Source organism: Anabrus simplex, chromosome 11, assembly GCF_040414725.1.
Source record: "Anabrus simplex isolate iqAnaSimp1 chromosome 11, ASM4041472v1, whole genome shotgun sequence".
NCBI classification, from domain to species: Eukaryota; Metazoa; Arthropoda; class Insecta; order Orthoptera; family Tettigoniidae; genus Anabrus; species Anabrus simplex.
The window spans coordinates 86906403-86929263 of NC_090275.1; the positions used below are offsets into that span (position 1 = coordinate 86906403).

Genomic DNA, 22861 nt, shown 5'->3' on the forward strand with positions numbered 1-22861 from the left:
CCTTCCCTTGTCTTTCTCCAGTTGAGGCAAGGTGGACATCATTAAGATCCAGATTTCAATTTCCTGAGTATTTAAGCAGAAATGAACATATACATTTATTTCTATATATCTGAGTATGATTTAATAGAATCTGAAGGTGTTCTTTCAAGAATGAAATATGTCATTCTATTTTAATTAAGTTGTTTCTTTTTCAGGTGTAACATATTGAAATCTCGTTTGTGCATCCCTCATTAATATGTTTTCCCACTTAGCACATTGTAAATTCAAAGTCCTGATTCTCATCGTTTTAAATGTACTTACCATAAAGAATACCTCACTTATTGTGTCACAAATTTTTGCTATTACTGCTTAGTACGATCACATTTTTCCTATCCCTGAAAATGTTATTTGTCATCCTGTGTGAAGGGAAGGTGATTTCCAACTCACATAAGAAAGAGCCCTCGCTACAGTTGTGTGATAACTGGATGAATTCTTGAACTTCACAGGATAAGTTGCACCTTCGGGGAGGAAGATGCTAGGCTCAGGAACGTTCAGTGTTGCTTGCCGGTTATCAGCAAGATTGCTGAATAACACAGTGAGCCTGTTTGTGCTTGTATTTCACATTACATTCAGAAATTAGAAACTTATTTTGTACTGAGTGGTAGGGTGAAGGGTAGCGAATATTTTTCGTCTGACAGCCTATATCTGGATTAGGAACATAACCGTCTGAAGTTAACTAGCGTGTTGTATATTTGTCTTGTGACAGCCTACTTATGAATTAGGAGAAAGTTGTGAAATTTCTTACTGATGAAAACAAAATTCAAATGTATCAGAAAGTGAACTGGCACCCACATCTTTAAGCGTGCAGAAGTAGCATCAAATACAGTAGAAACAATACGTGACATTTCCAGATTTAGCCTTGTTAAAATGGGAGACAATTCGCTAGTGGCGCTCCTAATGGTGTGACCTGGAAATTCGCCCTAAATTCAAATATTAATGGAGATGCATATATGGAAATGGATAAATAAATTAGGTCTAGAAAGAAAGTGTTATTAACACATTCACGCCCGTATCCGAGTTATTGCCTACAGCGCGTGGCCGTGCTGTGGACCGTATCCGAGTTAGCCCGGATAGAAGATAGGAAAACAGGAAAACTTAAAGGGTCCACCTTTTCAATACACCTTGAACTGGAGTCGTTCCTACGCAGCTGGGATCTATTTTGGTCACAAATATGTGCGAGAAAGATGAAAGTAATACCCTTATGAATGCTTCTACTCACCAGAAACCACATGGCCATGGCGATTTTCCCTCCCAATGCACTTTCTTTGTTTTGTTTCTGAAGGTAGCCTAGCGCTCGTGCAACTAGCTGCGTAGTTGGTTTGTGATTGCACAAGCGTGTGTATAATCACGTTCTGAAGTATAACCATGGCGTGTAGGGACAATATAAATGATGCAAGTGATGCGAATTTACAAAGCACAGTTTTTCAGCTGCTTGAAAATTATCTTGGCCAGGGGTATACAGTCTATATGGACAATTATTACAAATAGCGTTGGACTCGCGAAACAATTACGGGAACAGAACACTGCCATATGTGGAATAATAGGTCAAATAGGGGTGTACCAAAAGATCTAAAGGAACACTAGGCAATTCTCAAACGGGGTAAAAAGTGAACCAGACATACAAGTACAGTCACCTCTCTCCGAAATCTCAGCTCCATCTACGTCATCAGTTCCAAGTCAATGTCCTGCAATTTTGCTGCCAAAAAGGGCACCAGCCAAGGATCCATCATTTAGATTAGATGGGAAGAGAAAAGAGCATATTCTCTTAATGTTTCCACCATCAAATATAGACAAGTTCCCCTGAAGAAGGTGCAAAGTGTGCTTCAAAAATAAAATTATTAGTGAAACACGCTATTTTTTGGAATGTGTTGTGTTTCCATTCACCCAGGAAAGTGTGACATTACCTACCACACCCTACAGAGATACTAGAGGACTTCATTAAAGTATGTGGAAAATCTTGTTTCCATATCTTGTTCAGTTTAGAACTTATTGTGAAAAGAATTCGTTGTTGTTTGCTCTGCCACTAACAGCTGAAATAGCTGGGCCAGCCCTTTAAATAGCCGCTCAGATGATGGGCGTGAATGTGTTAAGATATTAACTTCAAAGTTGCTAAAGCAATTCTGGATAAATGAATGAAGAATTATTTAAAAGGTTATTATTTAAAAGACTCGAATTAGACATATAATCAAGATGTGAAATGGACTGCTGTGAAAGGGCTTGCTCTTTCATTTATGCATTAATTTTTTAACTTTAGCATTCCTGCCTGAATTTTTATGGCTAGATTTGTCTTTTTTATCATTTAGAAAACATTGTATCATCACATTAAGACACTTGTCAATACAAATATCGGCACACTCCTTACACACATGATTCAGAGAAATAACATTTAAGAGCTGGACATATTTCCTCTTAACTTGAAGCCTACTAACAGAAAGAAAATCTATAAATTTAGCCTTAAAAACATTGAAAATGTCCCTTGCTGGCAAGATGTAGTGTTTTATATCTTCTGGTATGGGCTAGAGCAATTCGTTACTTTCATTGACCTGTCTTAGTTTCATCCTTGGCTTTGACAATATGACAGTGACTGAGGTATGAGCGATGATACTGTAGTAATACCATTCCTTATGCAGCCAGTCCCTGTTATGATTGGTGTGAAAATATCGCCCATAGGGTCGATTAGTGCATGCCCAGTGGGCTTGGTGGACTGATATGCAATAGCAACTTCTGGCTCAGTGAGGAAAGCAATGGGAAACTACCTCACTCCTCATTTTCCTCCTATGCCTCTTCAGTGACGCCTAGGCTGTCTATGATAGCCTTTGGTGGAGCTGTGGAGGAACAGACCAGCCTTCGAGCTGAATACCCAACACATACAACATTAGGGTAAAGTAAATTTGCATCATCATCATCATATTGTTTCAACAAAAATATGTACATTTTCAATCAACTAATTGATTTTCTTAAATCACCCATATTTTCTTCAGTGCTTGACAACGCATTTCGGCATTCCAAATGGGGTAACTTGGAACACAACCTGCCATACACATAACACATATGCATTTTCCTGAATTAAATCAAAACCCAGAGATCACACCTACAACAACACATCGGTATTGAAGGTTAACTGTTGCACTATACAATAAAATAAGCTTATTATATTTTAAGCCAGTTAAAATATGGGTCGTGCAGGTCAGAAGTTTAGGAAGTATTATTAAAATCTCTTTGTTATTGGAAGAATATATTTGCAAACACAATATTTACTTAGATTTTCTTGTCACGAGGGAAGCAGAAGAAAGACTGCGAATCCTTCTGCACTTCACAGTTATTGCAGCCAAATGCAGCACATATCTTTCCACTCATATTGAGAGGAGATACAAAGGAAATTATAAAGGAATGACACACACTACTATTTACTTATGTGAACTTAATGCAAATGCATAAATAACGCCCAAAACTTCACAAACAAGTGCACGTGCTTTTATGACAGAATCAGTAACTCCAGGTCACTCTGCTAGACAGAGCTCTAATCGCTGTCCCTCGATATCTCGCAGACTGTCGCATATTGTCTCTACTGTATTTGGTAGCATGAATGTCGAAACTTGCACCTTCGAGTTTTGACTCAATAATTCGAATTGGTGGAATCAAAATTTATCACATTCAAAATGGCAGCCAAAGTTGCAGTTGCACATGGTTGAGTGTAACCTCCAATTCATTGTCTAAGATTGTGACCAGTAAATAGTGTTTAATAATCCACTGGTCCAAAATAAAATGTTTCTATTACTATTTGCTTTAGAAATCCACAATAATACTTGATATTTTCATGGGCCCCCCGTGCAAATGTTTTCATATTGTTGATTGGTGTTTTTCACACCTTTCAGTGCACTGTTATTATTTTATAATTCCTAGTGGAAAAGGTTTTCATATTTGTTCTCTCATGTTTTTTACACCTTTTAACATTTTCCTCTCATCTTTAGAAATGGTAGATATAGTTTTCATTGTACCTGCGGATACACGAGGTAAAATGTCGTCATAATTAAATTGAAAGAAGTTATATAATGGTTCAACATTTTCAATACATATAGAATTAGAAATGTAATGTTACATTACTAGTTGATTATAAGCAATACCGGTTTCGACCACTGTTCCGGGTCATCATCAGCCGATCACATAAAATATAAGAAAACAATGCACAGGAAAATAATAGGTGATGTATAAATTTTCCACTAGTCGTAGTTTATGAAGTATTATAACACTTGTAGCAGTAGCACTGTGTGTTGAAATTTTTTAAAATCTTGAAGAGGTCAAGGATCAACCATATAAGAGAAGCCAGACGTAAGTTCTTGGAGAGCGGAAAACTAGTGTGCTAATGGCAGTGTGTTTTTAAATGTTTATGAAACTCGATGAACAAGTTAATTAGCTCTAGGATCAAGTTTGTAAACATTGCTAGACGTGAAATTGTATAATACAGTGTAATATAATTGACAATAGAAATATATAGTAAGGTTTATAAAATCTCGTGTGTCAGATTCCTGAAGTTTGAAGATGCAGACCAGTTGACATAAAAAACAATTGTGAAAAGAAAAAAGTTAAAAAGCACAATATTAGAACAATTGAGAATCACATTTACATAGTGTGTGATTTCTTGAAGATAACAGCTCAGGTAGTCCTTGAGGTAACATAAGGTATAAATTTAAATGTTATAATGATCTGAAACGTAAGTGATATTATAATATCCAGTTCAATTCAGAAAAAAAGAGAGAAACAAAGATGTTAATAGAAAATAAAATAGGTGTGGAACAGAATATAAATAATAACTAAAGCAGGTAAAAGAATGTTTTTCTAAAATTATTGTGAGTTGTTGAATTAGGAGATGATTTTTCATTATTATATATTGGTATTATAAACTTACTCATTCAGGACAAATATTTCAGGCTCCTTATCAACACCTATATCATCTATGGCCAGGCAAGCAGGCAGGCAGGCATCAATTTTTGAAAATGAGACAAAGTCTCTGATAGTGCATTGGCACTGCTGGTGGCTCTAAGTACCTTGCGCAGTGGCCTCCATGGTATGCACTAGCCATGCATCTTGGTAGGTGTGCTATTTACCAACTGACGAGCCCAACTTAATATCTGGAGCTAAACAATGGCATCCAGGAATGAGTTAGCTGGAACATTTATAATGTCGAATAACGGACCAAGGAGTAGTGTTAAGAAAATGTACCAAACCTTAGGCTGGGGAGTCTTGGGAGTATGAAGAAGAGATGCTGAACTATGTGGTATGTTTTGAGCTGTTAGTGGAGAGTTGGCATGGAATGACATAAGTAGACGAGTAAGCTTGAGTGGACCTTTTAAAAGTAGCAATACCAAGCTCGATAGCTGCACTCGCTTAAGTGGGGCCAGTGTCCAGTATTCGGGAGATAGTAGGTTCGAACCCCACTGTCGGCAGCCCTGAAAATGCTTTTCCGTGGTTTCCCATTTTCACACCAGGCAAATGCTGGGGCTGTACCTTAATTAAGGCCATGGTCGCTTCCTTCCCACTCCTGGCCCTTTCCTGTCCCATCATCGCCATAAGACCTATCTGTGTCGGTGCGACGTAAAGCAACTAGCAAAAAAAAAAAAAGTAGCAATCCTCATTGTCAGCAGCCCTGAACGTAGTTTTCCATGGTTTCCCATTTTCACACCAGGCAAATGCTGGGGCTGTACCTTAGTTAAGGCCACGGCCGCTTCCTTCCCACTACTAGACCTTTCCTATCCCATCATTGCCATAAGACCTATCTGTGTCGGTGTGACGTAAAACAAATTATAAAAAAGTTTCGAACAGATTTATTAAAAACCACCATTCCAATACTCTACAATCCTTATATTTGGGATACAATTGTTACATAGTTGTTAAAGTGGTACATGTTTCGCTTAACTTAGTAAGCATCTTCAGCCACACATCATCAAAGTTAGTTCAGGGCCCTGAACCAGGTTCCTCATTAAGGTCGAATTACTTGCAATAGTACTAGGGAGAACGTACATAAAAATCTAATTTGTGGAGTAAGCAATGCTTAAAATATAACTGAGATTCAATAAATGAACTTGTCATAATATCATATACTATACATGGAATAAAATACTAGTGTAACGTCTAATGGTACAAGTTGAATATATGTAGAGTAATCCAAGTCATAGAAGTTCTAACATTATAATTAGTTTTTACAAACTATTAATATTAGTGGAGCGTGGATTAATTAAAAGCTTGCAATTAAAATCTTCAAGTTTGATGGAAATGAGTGTTAGGTACATAGAAATCACAGCAGAGTTGTTGAACATCAAGTACTTGCAAACAGTGTTAAAGGCACTTGAAAAGCTTCAAAGTAAAGAAGTGTTGTTCCGCTTTCCATGTAGTTGGCTATATTCATGAGTTATTTTACGTAGATTCAACATATAGGGAGTTCAACTAAACCTTAGATGTAAAAGATCGCAGTGTGATGCGTGTTGAAGGCCCTTAGGTTGAAGAGAGGTGACTGGCCTTGTTAGCTGCTTAAGATGAATCATAATAAGATTCGTAACTTGAAAAAAAAAAGATTGTAATTATGAAGATAAAGTTGAAATTCAAGAGGACAAATGGGGGCAAATATTCATTTATAGGATAAGGAGTAAGGCATTGGAATAAATTATTATGGAAAGGGAAATGCTCGATAAATTTCCAAGTTCTTTTAAAATGTTTAAGAAAAAGCTAGGAAAACAACTGATAGGGAATATGCCACCTTTGGCTGGACTTCCATCTTTATAAATTAATATTGTTCTGCCATGACTGAAATACGATGGTACATATCCTCAATGAATCATGCAAGCTGCAATGAAAGCAATGGTTTGGTGTGCATTGAGGTCTTTAATAACCTAACTCCATCTTTACCAAGGGCAGTGTCTATTAAAATTCCCCGACATGCATTAAAAATGTCATCTCTAGTTATGACAGTTTGCTCAGTTTTGAGGGTATTGGTCTGGCACACCTCATCACATTTATGAAGCAAGTGTACACTGCTAGAACCAAACAGTGAAGGGAAAATAAGCACTAAAATAAAATTATTTTTATCTCAGGCATTCATGAACATGAGTGAAGTATGATGGTAGCCTCTTTAGTTAACCACATACTGTAGCATGCATGCAAAACTTTCATAACTCACCAATATTTTGAATCTGAATTGTTAAATATTTTTAAAAATATTTTTCTTATTATTATACATTACTTTTGGAATGAAAAATATATTTGAAAGAAATAGTAATTTGTCATTTAAGGATTAAAATAATGTTTTTTTTGTTTTGTTTTTCCAGGCTCAATCATGTCCTGTTGATGCTGAATTTGTGCATCTTCTTCATTGCGTACATTCAAAGAATGTTCCAGGTCACCGATTTCGTGGATACATAATCCTGTCACCAGAGGAAAATACTCCAGAAATTGGCGTGAGTGTCATTAAGGTAGCAAGTAAGGGGTAGAACTCCAGTAAGCACTCCCCAGTGTAGAAACATCCACATGCATTTTTGAATGATTTTCAATTATCTCAAGAATATTGGGTTTTATTTCCCATCCCCATTTTTGAATGTTAAATTGTAAAAATTATACTTAATACATAATGTGAAACTGTTCATGCCCAAAGAATGTCCTGTTATTGTTAAGCTGGCAAATTTAAAATATAGAGAAATCTCATCATGTGTACTGCATAGACAACAATTAAAAATTACAGTAAGTTAGTATTTCGTCAGTGTAAATGCAATACCTACTATGTGCTAAAATAGCTCTTTTCAATTAAATATGCACTCTCGTAGATGATACCTCTGTGGATCGACTTGTAATATCTATTTTGTGCAGTCAGTTTTCATTTCCTTGCATTTTCTAGTAAAACCATACCTGCCATGTGCCAATGCATGGAAGTTGTAATACCAATATAAATGGTCCGTTATTGGACATTATAAATTTTCCAGCTAACTCATTCCTGGTTGTCAGCGTTTTGCCCTCGTGTGCTAGACTGGGCTCATCAGTTGGTACCTAGCACACCTACCAAGACGCTGGCTTGTGCATACCGTGGAGGCCACTGCGTAGGCTAATTGTAGCCACCGGCAGTGCCAATGCACTATGAGACATTTCATCTCATTATCAAAAATTGATGCCTGCTTGGCCATCAGATGATATAGATGTTGATTCCCATAGGGAAGTTCCCATGGAAGTTGTAAGTTAATACCTGCTATGTGCAAGAAATGTCACATGACTGGTATTCTAAGGACACGTCAGTAGGAAATGGTAAACATGTCGCGCTGTGTAGTTCATTGTTGGAATATGACAAAACGTGTCTGAGTATGGGTACCCCTGTTAATAGAACGGTAAATTTTCTCTGTAGTAGTTAAGATGATAAATAAAATGTGAAGTGTTGTGTTGAGAACCTGAATGTTCGCAGGTAAACATTTAAATATTTACAGGTAAATATTGTAAAGTGAGTGCAGTATCTTAAAGCCAGCCCCATAGTGTAGGGGTAGCGTGCCTGCCTCTTACCCTGAGGCCCCGGGTTTGATTCCCAGTCAGGTCAGGGATTTTTACCTGGACCTGAGGGCTGGTTCAAGGTCCATTCAGCCTATGTGATTAGAATTGAGCAGCTATCTGATGGTGAGACAGTAGCCCCAGTCTAGAAAGCCAAGAATAAGGGACAAGAGGATTCATCGTGCCGACCACACGACACCTCGTAATCTGCAGGCCTTCGGGCTGAGCGACAGTCGCTTGGTAGGCCAAGGCCCTTCAAGGGCTGTAGTGCCATGGGTTTTGGTTTGGTTTGGAGTGCAGTATCTTGCCGCAGACCATGGAAACAATATTATCTCCCTTGCAAATATTGAACAGCTTTCAACCTGATGGCCAGGGTGATAATTCTCCCTGAATATGCTACGAGCTTTTGCTACCAGTATATTTGAAGCACCAGTGGGAGAAGATGCACTTGTAAATTATCAGTAATATTTTAAGGAAAAGATGTTTGTTGTTCAGATTTATGCAACCCTGATTCTTAATACATTGCAAAATAGGATGCCAACAATCTGAAGATCTGATTTATAGTCAGCCTGTAACGTAAGAAGAAGAAGGATTACCATTTTGAAGACTGTTATTTGCCAACAGGAGATGAACAGTAGGCACGAGTCTGTAGACTAATGTTCCTAAACACACTGGGCATTAAACAAGTTTGTTTCCTTCTGTCAATCACTGACAAGAGAGAAAGCAATGACAGAGATGACGCTGATGATGATAAGCATGGTGATCCAGACAGCCAAGCTAATATCTCTACCGCTTCTAATGATACAACCTCGAGAAGCAGACAATTCAATGATTCTGAAAATAAAATATTTCTTGGAATGATTGGTACTAATCCCAAAAGTTCCCAGCCACGATTGCAGATCATCCACCACAATGAGGTACATTGAAAGTGGATTTCTATCATTTCAAAATATACACGGCATGTACCGTGATTGGTGTGAAAAAATGGGGCGGGGGTTGTCTCAGGGGTCTAGACCTTTGTTTGTGGTACAACCTGGAAAGAAAAATTGAGATACACATGCCTCGAAAAGATCAATGTAATTCATGTCATATGTATAATCAGGAAACGTTGACCTTGATAAATACACTGCACACTTGGATATGAAGGATGAAGCGTTAAATGCAAAGGCAGTTACAAAGGAGAATATCTCTGATACTCACCATGTACTAACAATGAATGTTTAGACTGTTATTATTGCTTCAAAACTGGAAGAAAGTGCACCATACCACAAAAGAAGTACACAATTTAACCAACAAGTGTCTCAACCTTTACATTTTGCATGAAGCCATCGGAGGCGTTTCAGCAAGTTGTTTTACTACATGCATTGTTGATTACATTGAAAGTTTGCCCCTTCTCAAGTAACCTTAATATCAGAAGGTTGTGGGGACCAAAATAGAAACAAGGTGCTAACATCAGCTCTCAGCACAATGGTAAATAGAAGAAACTTAACAATCGAGCACTTTTACTTAGGGAAAGGGCATACAGTTATGGAAGTTGACAGTGTGTGTCCTACTTTGGAACATTACTTGAAAGCTCCGTTGCATGTCCGAAGTGATTTCATTGAAAGAGTTCACTTGGCAAGAAAAATAAAGCTGTATGCAATAATTCATCTTTTTCAATAACTACACAGCCGTTTCAGCACTCATCCCTTTGCCTAGGAAATATTTATCTAACGGCTCTATTCATTTCTGACTTTGACATGCATTCATACATCCGAGTTCCAGCTTCTTTCAATAAGGAAACAGCGATTTGTTTCAGGATCTGTGAGATACCTTCAGTCCTGTGTCCAACACTGACAAAAATCTCTGCAGGAAAGTACGAAGGTTTGCTTACTTTAACCAATCTGATTCCCAAAGATCTTCACTCATCCTACAACAATCTTCTTTACGAGAAGTAACAAGCAGGTTAATATATTATTGAAGTAATCGCGACTAACTCTATTTTATTTGTTAATTTTGGTATGCCTATCAATTATTTCATTTGAAGGCCAAATCGATAAATATCTGGCATTTATAGAATATTACTTTGAGTCCGAATATTGTATGTAATTCCTGCTATGTGAATTCTAATTTCATGAAATACCTGTCATGTGCTTACTTAATACTATATTTTGTTATATCTTGATGAAAAATATATTATTGGTTATTTTTCAGTTCTTTAATTCACCCCCTTATCCCGCTTGAACGATTTTGCCAAAGTATTTAATTTCCGATCTTCCCTTCAGATAGTTGTATGTGTCTCTTGAAATTGCATTTACATTGACAATTCTTCTTTCATACATATTATTTACTGAACTTGTTCAAGTCCCTCTACTTTGCAGACTTGACTATGCTGTCTACATTCTATTAAAGTTAATACTTTAACTTCACAGATTTCAAATGAGATGCACCCGCCTATATGGTTTGTGTTCTCTGGTCTTGGCAGTCAGTGGCCAGGGATGGGATCACCTCTCCTGTCAATCCCTGTATTTGCTTCAGCAATCAAAGAGTGTGATCTTGTACTGAAACCTCTTGGAGTGGATATCTTCAAAATAATCACCGAGAAGAATCCCGAGATCTTCAACAGTCCTATAAATGCCTTTGTTGGTGTTGTAGCCCTCCAGGTTTGTTGATGGCTTACTTAACTCTTAAAATGATGTTGACAAAATGGTTCAGCACTGTTGATATACATGTTTAGCTATCACTGGTTGTGGTGATATTATTAGCATGCAGACTTCGTGTTATTTAAAGGGTTCTTGCATCTAGATCATCGGCCATTATTACGTAGACTTGACCAGGTTTCTCATGACAGTCTTTTGAAGTAGGAATATTCTCTCTGTGTATCAAAATGGCCAATAGCGGAAGCATGTATATGTTCGGTTAACATTGTGACCTCGTTGAGGGTTAACAGCATAAAACATTTAAATTTAGAATCGTTAAAACGATATTATAAAATAAAAATAACCCAGGTAAAATACACAACAACTAACGCCAGGGTGTGGATAGCAGAAGGAGCCCTGTCAGTGGAACGTAGGTTTTTTGTGACCAAATCATTCAGAAAAACTCATTTTTGTAAGAGTTCAATATTTTTATTCTAAATAACATTATTCAAAACTCAAAAAGGACAAAGCAAAACTTACATAACATGATTATGGAAAAGAAATAAAATTTAGAATAACATACCTTTTAAAAACACATCACACATGCAGTGTGCCAAACCAGGTTATATACATAGTCATTTGTGCCTTGACACAAAAGAAATACATATTAAAATCCTAATTCGATGGTTCCCATCATTGTTACAGTGGTCTAGTCCCGTTTTAATTTAACGTAAATAGATGAAGGTTTACATGACCAAAAATGCCAAAAGTACGAAGTTACATTATCAACTAACCAACTACAGCAGATGGAATGAAAAATTACTTTACATTAAGTAAAACAGAACTAAAGGATGGCAAGTCTGATGGATGAATTTAAGTTTGTTTATTGATTGATTGATTGATTGATTGATTGATTGATTGATTGATTGATCGATTGATTGATGATTTATTTATTTATTTATTTATTTATTTATTTATTTATTTATTATTATTTTTTTTTTTTAAAGATACGCTACATATGTTCATGATTTTGGAAAGCAAACTATATCTTTATGTCTAGATTGCTTATGTAGCTAATTGTCTCTGGAAACGCACAAGCAAACTCACTGATATTGCCACTGTACTTTCTTCTTTGACGCTTGGTGACAGTATGTTGGATGGTCTGATTAGAGACATCACAATTGCAGTGAGGTTTAGAAATTATTTTCCGTTTGTAGTGGAAATTGCGCAGCTATCATGGCCCGATCGTGTCCTGTTAAGTGTAGACCAGGTTTTACAATGAAGCTCAAATCCAGGTGGCAGCGATGAACCAATTTGTGGCAGAGTTGACTCAGACCTAGTATCTTGTCTTCCCTGCTATTCTTTAGTTATATTGAATTTGGTATTCTTAAATTCTATTGCATTTCTTATTGGTGGACTTTGAGACCTTAGACGATTCAGATGGAAATCAGTGATGTCATCCTGTATTGGTAATTGGGGATTATTCATCTTTCTTGAACTCCCTGAGGAGAGCATTTTTTTTCTTTCTTTTTGCTATTTGCTTTACGTCGCACTGACACAGATAGGTCTTATGGCGACGATGGGATAGGAAAGGCCTAGGAGTTGGAAGGAAGCGACCGTGGCCTTAATTATGGTACAGCCCTGGCATTTGCCTGGTGTGAAAATGGGAAACCACGGAAAACCATATTCAAGGCTGCCGACAGTGGGACTCGAACCCACTATCTCCCGATTACTGGATACTGGCCCCACTTAAGCGACTGCAGCTATCGAGCTCGGTGAGAGCATTTTTAGTGGGGAGATATGGCTGAGGGTAGGTAGATAATATGTGGGTGTAAACCTTAATGTGGTATAATTTATTTATTTATTTTTTAATACAAATATACAGATGTTCATCCAATTACAATATTTGCTCATAACTTCTTCTTGTGCAATAGAAGTGCTGGGTACAAACCAACCATGCCATTCAGAGGAGAGAATCTACAGTACTGTAGTAACCCAAAATGCCTGGGAGTCCACCCTGGATATGTCCTTGACCTACAAGAATCATCTCTGTAATGTGTCAGCCAAGATCAAGACCAGGAATAACATCCTTCAAAAGCTGGCGGGTACCTCCTGGGGTGCTAATGCTCAAATCCTGAGATCCACTGCTCTTGCACTTTCTTATTCCGCCGCTGAATATTGCTGCTTAACCTGGCTTAACAGTGCTCACACTGGACTAGTAGACACCCTTCTGAACCAAGCAATGCATATCATTACAGGGTGCATCCGACCAACTAACACACACTGGCTTCCCACCCTAAGCCACATACCACCTCCATCCTTAAGAAGATCACAGTCACTGCTTAACTTATGGACGAAAATAGAAAACAGTCCTCACCTCCCTATTCGTTCTGACATAGCAGCTTCTCCAGCTAAATGACTGAAATCCAGACACCCTTCTTGGCGTACTGCAGTGAATCTACAGGACACCTCCTTTAATGTATCTGGACACCTGGGAAGAACAATGGCAACAGCAATCCTTATTACCACATCATCACATCATTGAGAACCCCTGCAAGTGCCTAGATGGATTTTCCCTTCGCAGATGGCAGTGGAGGACGCTAAACCAAATTAGGACCAGCCAAGATAGATGTGGAGCCACTCTCCTCAAATGGGGATGGAAGACTTCACCGCACTGTGACTGCAGAGAAGAGGAGCAGGCAGTGGATCACATTGCATTTGAGTGTCCTTTGCATGCTTATAGAGGCTCTATAGAGTGCTTACACTGTGTTTGGAGCGAAGCTCTTTCCTGGTTCTCAACTTTTGATATGGAACTTTAGTTATGAACTTGAGATGGTATTTATACATATTGTATAAAATATTGTATTCATCATATGCTAAATAAATAAATAAATAAATAAATAAATAAATAAATAACTCCTAATATTTTTTAGTATAAATACACAAATAAAAAAAGGTACAGAAATAAAAATAACAAACTGGATACAAAAAAATTGAGAAATAAATCAAAATTAGTTAATCTATTATGTAACAATAACCAAAGTAATAAAATAATGAATACAATAAATAGAAGAATATAACCAAAAAACAAAAACAGAGAACATGGCATCCTTAATTAATTACCTGTAATAAATGCCTGCAAAATTTCAAGAAGTCAGATTTTTATCTTGAAATAAATCAATATTGAGAAGATGTAATTTATTATAAAATGGCATCATTCTATATATAGGTGATTAACACTTGGCAAGAGAAACAAGTTCCTAAATGTACCTGCTGGTTTTCTAGGTGCGTATAATAGAAGTTGATAAGATAGTTCCATATCATCCATGTCATTATTAACGAGCTTATAGAGAAACATCATCAACGGACATTTCCTTCTGGTATCTAGCCTCGCAGACCCAAACTTTCAATCATTTCATAATAAGGTAAATATTTGGGATATTCTCTGGTTTTTGTGAAATATATGTATTTCAAGACCTTTTCTGGATCCTTTCAATCAAATCTCTGCGTCACTTTGTTGCTGGTTTCGAAATAATAGAGTCGTATTCGAAATTTCATCCAACAAATGCGAAATACAAACAAAATAAAGACTTATTACTTAGACCATAAGAATTTTTAATTAAAAAACCAAGGTTCCTGTATGTTTCCTTCTTCTCATTTTCTATGTGAGAAGTGAAATTTAAATCATTAGTTATTATTATTCCTAAATCATTAACTTAATTTACTTGTTCTAGTTGGGTACCATTGATTGAGAACATGAAATTTCTTTTCTTTTTTCTCGTTGAAAAAGTGATCTTCCTGCATTTATTGATATTGAAGGGAGGTTTGCAAATTTTGCTCCATTTTGTTAGGATATTTAAATCAGATTGGTGTTCTTATACAATTACTAGCTGATGTACCCGTGCTTCACTACGGGATTCTCAGAAAGACTGAATTTCTGGTTTTCCTAACTGAAGTAAACAAAGGCCATTACAAAAACATCAATAGGTACTGTAAGTAGCGATTAAAAGCAATGTTATCATATAAAATACTTGATCAAATGAAAACCCGCACATTTTCTCACTTTTAACGAACAGTACTACGGTTAAGAGGAGAACAATAAAACTTTGATTTCCACCTCTTCAATACGGAAAAAATGAGGATAGTCTGTTGCAGTACTACGGTGCCGATCTAACAGTCCACAGTTCCAGAGCTGGAATGACCAGACCGCAGACAGCTGTGAACACTCCTCTGCCATAATTCACTTAAATATGCACACTGATCATTCCAATCAATGCCTCAGAGTAGGGATTGAATAGCTCGAATGCTATGATGAACCAGTGTGTTACGTACCAGTAGTATCAGAAAATTTATGAACCAGAGGAATGGCATGCTAAAGAAGAAAGTTATCTGACTCTCCAGTCACTTCCCACGAATATTCAAGCAGGCTGTTCCACTCGGCACAATCGGGCGAGTTGGCCGTGTGGTTAGGGGCACGCAGCTGTGAGCTTGCATCCGGTGGATTGGAACCTCAATGTCGGCAGACCTGAAAATGCTATTCCGTGGTTTCCCATTTTCACATCAGGCAAATTCTGGGACTGCAATTAAGGCCAAGCCCTTTCCTATCCCATCGTCGCTGTGAAACCTATCTGTGTCGATGCTATGTAAGGTAAATTTTTAAAAAATACTCGGAACACAGCAGTAATCCTATATATCGTAGATGAGTGGCGACAAAAGACACAAAGTCCACCACAACAAACAATGGTCAATGTAATGTTATTGTTGATTAGTTTTATGAGGTGTGTTATAGGACTTAACCTTTAGTTTTGTTTCAACTCTGTGATATTAGGGCGTCTTATAAAATTATTTATAGCGTAGACTGTAGTTCCTTATTCTCCGACTTCACATACTGATTTTCATTAAATTCTGTTTACACATGTTCTCTTGACTTGGCGCTGATATGGACTTAGTAACAAAAATCCAAATTCATGAATATCTCTATGATCATAGCCGGTACACAAACAATACATAAGACCGGGCGAGTTGGCCGTGCGCGTAGAGGCGCGCGGCTGTGAGCTTGCATCTGGGAGATAGTAGGTTCGAATCCCACTATCAGCAGCCCTGAAGATGGTTTTCCGTGGTTTCCCATTTTCACACCAGGCAAATGCTGGGGCTGTACCTTAATTAAGGCCACGGCCACTTCCTTCCAACTCCTAGGCCTTTCCTATCCCATCGTCGCCATAAGACCTATCTGTGTTGGTGCGACGTAAAGCCCCTAGCAAAAAAAAAAAAAAAATGCATAAGATATAAATTATCGGATATTTAAAACTGTATAACTTTAGTTATGTAGGCCTAGTATTTATCGATACGACCACCAATAATATAAATATTTGAGAATTACTTTATTTTTTTAATTTTTTTTTTTTTTTTGCTACGGGCTTTACGTCGCACCGACACAGATAGGTCTTATGGCGACGATGGGATAGGAAAGGCCTAGGAGTTGGAAGGAAGCGGCCGTGGCCTTAATTAAGGTACAGCCCCAGCATTTGCCTGGTGTGAAAATGGGAAACCACGGAAAACCATTTTCAGGGCTGCCGATAGTGGGATTCGAACCTACTATCTCCCGGATGCAAGCTCACAGCCGCGCGCCTCTACGCGCACGGCCAACTTGCCCGGTGAATTACATTTTAGGCCTTCCCCTAAACTGCCATTTCACTCAGCGTGAATAAAATTAATTATGGCCTAGATTATCGCGACTTATTTCCCGACTTTTCATACTGATTTTCATTAAGATAGGACCACTAATAACAAATAGTTGAGAATTTAATTTTAGGCTTACCCCTAAACTACCATTTTTCTCAGTGTGAATACAATTATTTATGCCCTAGATTGTAGTGACTTATTCCTCGACTTCCCGTACCGATATTTGTTAAGATACGGCTATTAATAACAAATATTTGAGGATTAAATTTTAGGCCTTCCCCTAAACTACCATTTCACTCAGCGTGAGTATATTTATTTGTGGCCTAGATTATAGCGACTTATTCCCCAACTTTGTATACTGATTTTCATTAAGATATGGTCACTGATAACTTAAATATTTGAGAATTAAATTTTAGGCCTTCCCCTAAGCTACCATTTCATTCAATGTGAATAAAATTATTTATGGCCTAGATTGTAGGGACATATTACCCGACTTTGTATACTGATTTTCATTAAATTCTCTTCAGCAGTTTTCTCGTGATGCGTGTACATACATACAGACAGACAGACAGACAGAAATTACGGAAAAGTAAAAAGTGCATTTCCTTGTTACTGTGGGCACGACTGATACAGAAATACCATCCTTTTTAAATTCTGAGCAATGTACAGACAAAACTCTTATTTTATATATATATATATAGATGTACACTTGAAATAGATTTATATATTTTAATGTCAGCAACAAATAATAATACTTTTGAGACCTGAATTTTACTAGGAATGTCATTTACAAATAAGAGAAACAGCAAGGGACCTATATTAGAGTCTTGTGGAATGCCTGATTTTACAGCAAAATTGTAAGATAAGAAGTGCCTATAGCTTACACACTGACTTCTGTGCTGCAAGTATGAAACCAGAAGAGATGTTGGATCATCATCATCATCATCATCATCATCATCATCATCATCATCATCAATGTCCCACTCCAGTCGCCCAGGTGTGGTTTGATATCAGAGACAGTTCTAAATTATTAAATTACTAATTAAACAGTCGTGATCCACTTTGTTGAAAGCCTTTTGGAAGTACATATAAATAGCATCTACTTGAGAACAATTATCAATCTCAGTAGATACATATTATACAAAGTTACATAAATTGGTTACTGTCGATTTCTTCGGCATAAAACCATGCTGATTGCGTAGGATAATTAATTTAACATGATTAAAAATATGTGCTTGTGAAATGCTTTCAAATATTTTTTTCTGGAGATGATAGAATTGTAACTGGTCTGTAGTTATTAATTTATAAATTGGCGTGACTGGTGTTTTTCCATTGTTTTGGAAAAGTAGAACTAGCTAAGATAAGATTAAATACTATTTGGATAGGTTCAATTAATACTTCCCTACAACTCTTAAATATGTGCCAGTGATGGGACATATCATGGTGTTGAGCTGCTTATCCATAAGGTTGGTGTGAGGGCTATTCAACCAAACAGGAGCACAGTACTCAATAGTCGAAAACACGTCCCAAAGCTGTGCATCGAAGTGAAGTTGCTGTTGAACCCCCCAAGCTGTATCACATAATTTTTGGATTACATTGTTGTGAGTTTTTACTTCAGTTTGTGTGTTACAAGGGTGTCATCTAAAGGAGACTGTTCTATCTAAGGTGACTCCTAGATATTTAGGGAATCTATTATGTCTCAATAATTGATTTCCAATGTACATCTGCAGTTGTTTATTAGCCATCTTGCTGTTTAGATGGAAACAACATACTTCTCTTTTGTTGGCATTAGGTGTACATCTCCACAACTTAAAATACTGTATCAACTCTTTAAGGGATCCATTGTTACTCACATCCATAGGTTTAACCTTAAAGTTCCCTACATGTGACCCTTGGGTGATGCTAACGATCAACAGCGAACAGGCAACCAGACATATTTAAGTTAATATAAATGAAATGGTTAAAAAAGGTTTGTGATACAATTCCTTTAGTTTTGCCAATTGCCACCTTTTCAATACAATAAAAATATAGTACAAACTTATATATTTATTATGATGTTTATATGGTACATGTTTCGCTCCTTTTCGTGAGCATCATCAGCCAAACTATCATTAATCTAAGATTGTATAAGATCATAAAACAATTCTTTGGTTCAAGATTGCTCTTATAAAACTGATTGATAATCTTATAACATTTTAAAAAGTCACATAACAATAAAACTATGTCTTAAGCTAACACTTTTGTCTAAAATCTTCTTCAGTCTAATATTTTATTGCCAAAACTTATCTGATGAACATCTTTTAAAATTGTTTAAAAATAAGAATAAAAGACTTTTGAGATCTGGCTAGCTGTGTTGGTTCCTGTTGCTTAACTTGTATAACTGTCATTAAAACTTCATAACCGTATTGAATATTTTCTGCAGTTGATATTGTCAATTATGGTCAATAGACATGTTCTCGTTGCTGGAGTAACATTTATAAAATGTATTGGTATTAATTTATATTATCAATGGGGTAAAATTGTTCGTGAACAGACTTGTTGATGAAACAGTTTCTGATGTGATATTGGATTTTAAATGTTCTCGAACGTTCCATAATGGCTTGTTGGTATATCTGTAATGAAAGATAAAAATTATATGTTTATGGTTTTGATTGTATTTCTGTATGACATCTTATTGAAAAAATTGTCACTTACTTTCTTTTTTGCTGTGTAATTGTTTGGTGTTACTCCTAGCCTCTTGAGAACTACTTGCTGTCCTGTTTGCACTTCTTGTGTTGTATGAGTGAGTGTGGATGAGTTTACGTTTTGGCGGGGAGGGGGAAGGGGAAGTTAAGGTAGGCGGTGTGTTGATAGCTGCAGTAGATTGTGGAGGGGATAGTCTAGGAGAAGTGAGGGGAGGAGTTGAGTTTGTTTGTGTTAATAAGCCATTAACTTTTATCGGATTAAAATGTTTATAGAATTTATTTATATCTGATTTGAGTATTTGTATTAGTTCTGGTAATTGTAATAAGATGGGATTCTTTATTTCTATTTCGTCATTTAGGTTTTTATTTTTATTGTATTGTTGATCTAAATGAATGTATATGTTTTCCAATTCCGTCATTTCTTTTCCTTTTTCTACTCTTCTTAAGATTTTTAAATCCCTTTCAATAGTTGTAAAACTGTGTCCAGTTTCTTGCATGTGTGTACTCATTGCAGAATGTTTCCTGTGTTTGGCTGCATTTACAAGTTCGAGATATCTTATTATAAAGCTTCGGCCAGTCTGGCCAAACGTATGAAAAATTGCACTCTGCGCACGTGAGCCTATATATTCCAGATCCTTGATATTGATTACTATTTATATTAACTTTATTGTGGTTGAAGAAAACATTTCGGTTCGTGTTTTGGGTCTTGAAGGCAATGTTAATATTTTGTTTTTTGATGGTATTAGTGATTTGGTATATAGCTGGGTTAGTAATTGTGAAAGTTGCAAATTTGGATTTTTTTATTTTTATCTGGTACAAGATTAGTGGCCAATTTTATTTTCACCTTATTAATGATTTTGTTAATCAATTCTATTTTGTAACCGTTATTGAGTGCTAGATCTTTTATAAAATCAAGTTCTTTCTTTAAACTCTTGTTTGTTAGTGGAATTTTTAGGGCTCTGTAAACCAAACTCAAAAATGCTGCCTGTTTGTGAGAGTTGGGGTGGAGTGACTCGTTTTTGATCGTTACTGGAGTAAACGTCGGTTTGCTATAAATCTGGAAGTCAAATTTGTTTCCTGCTCTCTTTACATTTATATCTAGGAAATTTAATGAATTGTTCCTCTCATCTTTCTTAGTGAATTTTATATTACTGTCTAATTTATTTAAAAAATTCAAAATATTATCACTATTGTTTAGTTTACTGTCTATTATAACAAACGTGTCATCCACGTATCTCAGCCAAAGGTTTAGTCCATCTATGTTATTTAAAATTTTAACATGTTCTAAATGATCCATATAAATGTTAGCTAGTATACCTGATGCAGGGTCATCCATTCCTAAGCACATTTGCTGATATATCTTTTGATTAAATGTAAAGTAATTATTATTTAAAGTAAATCTTAATACATTTATGAATTCTTCTATTTCACATTTACTTAATTTACTATGATTGAATAAATTTATTTTGATTATATTAATGGTTTCGTTGATCGGTATGCAAGGGTACATGTTAGTTATGTCATATGAACACATTTTATGATGTGGTTGCAGTTCGAATTTGTTTAGTTTATCACAGAATTCTATTGAATTATTAATTGTAGAATTATTGTAAAATTTATAGTGCTTTTAAAAAAAATGATGTATAAATTTAGAGGTCTTATATGTTGGGCTATTCATGCAGTTGATTATAGGTTGCATAGGTATGTTAGCTTTATGGATTTTAGGCATGGCTCTGGCTGTTGGTATCTTGGGATTCATATTTATCAGCTTCTGACATTCTAGATCATTAAAGAGAAAAGACAAATTTTTATGTAATTTCTTTAGGTTCCATTGAATTTTGATTGTAGGATCTTTCTGTATTATCGAATAGGCTCCATTTGAGAAAAATTCTTCTGTTTTCTTGATGTAATCTTGCTTATTTAAAATAACTGTAGTTTCTCCTTTATCTGCTTTGGTTACTATTATGTTGCTTTCGTTGATTTTAGTTTTTAATTCTTTGATTTATTTAGTGAGGTCGGGATTTAAGTTGTTATTTATTTCTTTTATTAAGGTTGGAAGTTTCTTTTTAACTTTGAATCTTGTATCACTTTGCGATTCTAAAGGCAATTTCCCTATATTAGATTCTACTTCAGCTACAGTGGTTATTACGTCTTCTATTTGATGGTGGTTAGGCCAATTAAATTTTGATCCTTTATTCAGTAAGCTCATTTCACTATCCGTGAAGGTGACATCTGATAAATTTACAGTGGTTGGGATATTTCAAGGTCTGAGTTGGTCTGTTTTATTCTTGTATTATGTTTTTCGGATTTTGTTTTGTTCTCTCTTAAATGTGTTATTTTGTTTTCTATAGTTCTTTGTTTCTTCTCTAATATACCAACGAGTTTCTCATTAGTAAATTGTTGTACTGATTGCCATTCTAACGGGGTTAGAAGGTCAGAGATTTCTAAATGTGTACGATAAAGTTGTAAGTTTAAAAATGACTTTTTTCTGTAATGTGTTTTTATCTCGTTCTTTAGCCAGATTTCATTTACTTTGTTTTGAGTGTCTACTAAATTTGGCATAGATAAGTTTCGTCTTTGTACAGATTTCAAAAACTTTGGTACTAGTTTGAATTTTAAACATTCTTTTAAAAAATATATACTCAAATCAGATATAAATAAATTCTATAAACATTTTAATCCGATAAAAGTTAATGGCTTATTGACACAAACAAACTCAACTCCTCCCCTCACTTCTCCTAGACTATCCCCTCCACAATCTACTGCAGCTATCAACACACCGCCTACCTTAACTTCCCCTTCCCCCTCCCCGCCAAAACGTAAACTCATCCACACTCACTCATACAACACAAGAAGTGCAAACAGGACAGCAAGTAGTTCTCAAGAGGTTAGGAGTAACACCAAACAATTACACAGCAAAAAGGAAAGTAAATGACAATTTTTTCAATAAGATGTCATACAGAAATACAATCAAAACCATAAACATATAATTTTTATCTTTCATTACAGATATACCAACGAGCCATTATGGAACGTTCGAGAACATTTAAAATCCAATATCACATCAGAAACTGTTTCATCAACAAGTCTGTTCACGAACAATTTTACCCCATTGATAATATAAATTAATACCAATACATTTTATAAATGTTACTCCAACAACGAGAACATGTCTATTGACCATAATTGACAATATCGACTGCAGAAAATGAAATATCAGTGGTTAACGTAAAATCAGAGGGCAAACTCCTTATAATTAAAGAAAAGTTATACATTAAAATTCAAGTAAAATTAGAACCGAAAATGAGAGAAACATGAGAA

At 36.0% G+C, this 22861-nt stretch overlaps 1 protein-coding gene across 4 annotated transcripts in view; it reads left to right on the forward strand.

The window, feature by feature from the left end:
- The window catches only part of LOC136883507 (fatty acid synthase), an 830097-nt gene that overhangs the window by 290183 nt on the left and 517053 nt on the right, over positions 1-22861 (forward strand). For all 4 annotated transcript variants that reach the window (XM_068229677.1, XM_068229680.1, XM_068229678.1 and 1 more), the window contains 2 exons: positions 7359-7487; positions 10968-11198. In XM_068229677.1, the coding sequence (XP_068085778.1) occupies positions 7359-7487; positions 10968-11198 (360 nt within the window). The remainder of the gene's footprint in view (positions 1-7358; positions 7488-10967; positions 11199-22861) is intronic.